This window comes from Apis laboriosa, unplaced genomic scaffold (genome assembly GCF_014066325.1).
Source record: "Apis laboriosa isolate Shangri-la unplaced genomic scaffold, ASM1406632v1 scaffold23_cov150, whole genome shotgun sequence".
NCBI classification, from domain to species: domain Eukaryota; kingdom Metazoa; phylum Arthropoda; class Insecta; order Hymenoptera; family Apidae; genus Apis; species Apis laboriosa.
The window spans coordinates 1,561,319-1,563,677 of record NW_025222452.1 but is presented as its reverse complement, the minus strand read 5'-3'; the positions used below and the strand labels follow the sequence as shown (position 1 = coordinate 1,563,677).

Sequence of the window (2,359 nt, the reverse complement as noted above, 5' to 3'; positions counted from 1 at the left end):
TTTTTTTTTTTTTTTTTTCTTTCGCATCAACAAGCATGCATATTTTACTTGAAAAAAAAGTAAAGTTTTATTTTATTTTTTCTTCTTTTTTTTTTTTTTTTTTTTTTTTTACACGAAACATCCTCGATAACGACGGATTAATTAATCTCTTCTTCGTTTCTGAATTTCGTTTCTCGAAATGGAATCTCAGCAGGTAGACGACCTCCTGGTTGAGAAATTACACGTCTCTACAGAAAGCGGATTAATAATGTCGAAAGCGACACCGGAAATAATATATTTAAGAACACACACTGAAACTGCATTTAACTGGATGGACGATCGTTGGCGAACAATCAAACAAATCTTCACAGCTTCATGTCGAAGATGAACACTTCCTCTTCAGGATGTTTCTTCCTGATGTGGGCGTAGACAGGCGACGTTTGCTTGCTCCTCAATCCGCAGTACGGGCACTGAAATCTTGGCTCGTGGCCGCACTCGTAATTCACGTGACGATCTTTGTTTCTCTTCAAGGTGAAACCACGACCACACTTTTGACACTGAAACGGCTTCTTCTTGTCGGAGGCGTTTATCTTTAAGCCCCTCCGTTTCACCGTTTTCCCAACCGATTCCAAACAACGTTTCCCCATTGCTCCCGATCGGCTCTTGAAGATTAGGTTTTGTCCGAGCGGGGGCGGTAGAATATGGAATCCTGAAACACGGAGACATACAATACTGAACAGCAATACTCTCGACCGCTGTACAGAATAATGGCTGTACAACTTACGGAGTTTTGCCCACCCCTCGTCGAACGAGCGAACGAACGAGGTTCCGCGGGGACTCGGAATCCGAGTCGAACGAGCAAAAGATGCAAAACTCGTTTCCACCCCTTATTCCAGGGAGCGCGAATACTTTTTTTTTTCTTTTTTTTTACAGAATCTCGAAAACTCCCTCCCTCTCGAGAAAGCATGAAAGAGAGAGAGAGGAAGATAGAGAGAGAGAGAGAGAGAAAGAGAGAGAGAGAGAGAGAGAAAAAAAAAGAGAAAGAGAGAGAGTGTTTCTCCCCCTCGTTCTCGAAACTTTCGTTCAAATTTTTTCCTCCCTTTGAACGAAACTCTCGAGAATCGATCCGGAAGATTAAGTATTTCTCGCGATGAACGCGTGTCCATCGAAGAGAATTTCTTTTTTTTTCCTTTTTTTTTTTTACTTTGAAACAAGACTCCAAAGCTTACCCCTCGGAATTCCTCTTATTCGTCGTGAAAAAAAGAAACAAATACGATCTTTTTGAAGAGATATTCGTTTTTTTTTTTTCACTACGAATAAGAGAATAAGGAGCATCAAGGGAGCAGCTTTAAAAAAAAAGGCGCGAAACGCGCTTCTTCAAGATCTTCTCTCTCCCTTTTCTTTCCCCCTCCCCCCCCGCCTGTTTGCTTAAATAAGCAATTAGAATTAAAAATCGAACAGGCACGAGACACGCATACCCCTAACTCCAAGTTCGACCGATCGATAGTAGCAAAGGGTAAACCGGTGGCGATTGTGCGGAACGATTTTTCGTGGATTTCCCGTTTTCCACGCGATTCCAATCGTTAAAAAATGAAGAAAGAGAAATGAGATGGTCGAAAACGCAGATAGAGCTGAAAGAGGCTGAAAATAAATAAATCTTGAATCGATTTAAAAAAGAAACTTTTTGTGGAAAGGATGGATGGATGGATGGATGGGATTCGATACTCGAGGGAGGGGCAAAGTTTATGTTTTTTTTTATTTTTCTTTTCCTTTCTTTCTTTTTCCCTTCTTTTCTTTTCTTTTCTTTTCTTTTCTTTTCTTTTCTTTTCTTTTATATCTTCAACACTTTGCTCGTTCACCTTTTATTGCGCGCACAATCATTGAATCATCGATCACACGAATGGAAAAGGACAATAAGATCAAATTGCTCAAATTATATCAAAGTTTCTTTTTTTTACAGCCGGAAGAAACCGTTCAGCTTTCGATCCCAGAACGTCTGGCTGAGCTGGGGATGGTGGACCCGCAAGTGGCGTATCATGTGCGACTTCTGGTAGTTCTTCATCGTGCAGTGGGGGCACTCGAATCGGGGTGGTTGCTTGCACTGATTCCTCAAATGGGACAGCATCGATTTCTTCCATTTGTAGAGGTTACGACAACTCGGGCACTCGTACATCCCGTCCCGCCTCACGATAGTGAACACGCGGCCGGAACGGGCGTGGAATCGCTCCACCTCCGTTCTCTCTTTACCCCTCTCTGAAACAGATACACAGACGAGCAGAGCGTTATTAACGGGGAATCATCGGTGGATCAACGCCATTTTTTTCTTTCCTTTCGTGTATTTTTATTTCTTTCTTTCTTTTTTTTTTTTTTTTTTTTTTTT

The 2,359-nt window shown here is 41.6% G+C and overlaps 1 protein-coding gene across 22 annotated transcripts in view; it reads right to left on the bottom strand.

The window, feature by feature from the left end:
• LOC122713273 (longitudinals lacking protein) overlaps nt 1-2,359 on the bottom strand; it is a 188,725-nt gene that overhangs the window by 107,892 nt on the left and 78,474 nt on the right. The window contains exon 7 of one of the 22 annotated variants that reach the window (XM_043933560.1): nt 20-688. The exons of 20 other annotated variants lie outside the window; for them this stretch is intronic. In XM_043933560.1, the coding sequence (XP_043789495.1) occupies nt 345-688 (344 nt within the window). In that variant the 3' untranslated portion in view covers nt 20-344. Of the gene's footprint in view, nt 1-19; nt 689-1,825; nt 2,233-2,359 lie in introns of those variants that run through there. One more of the 22 variants, XM_043933578.1, reaches the window with a different exon arrangement.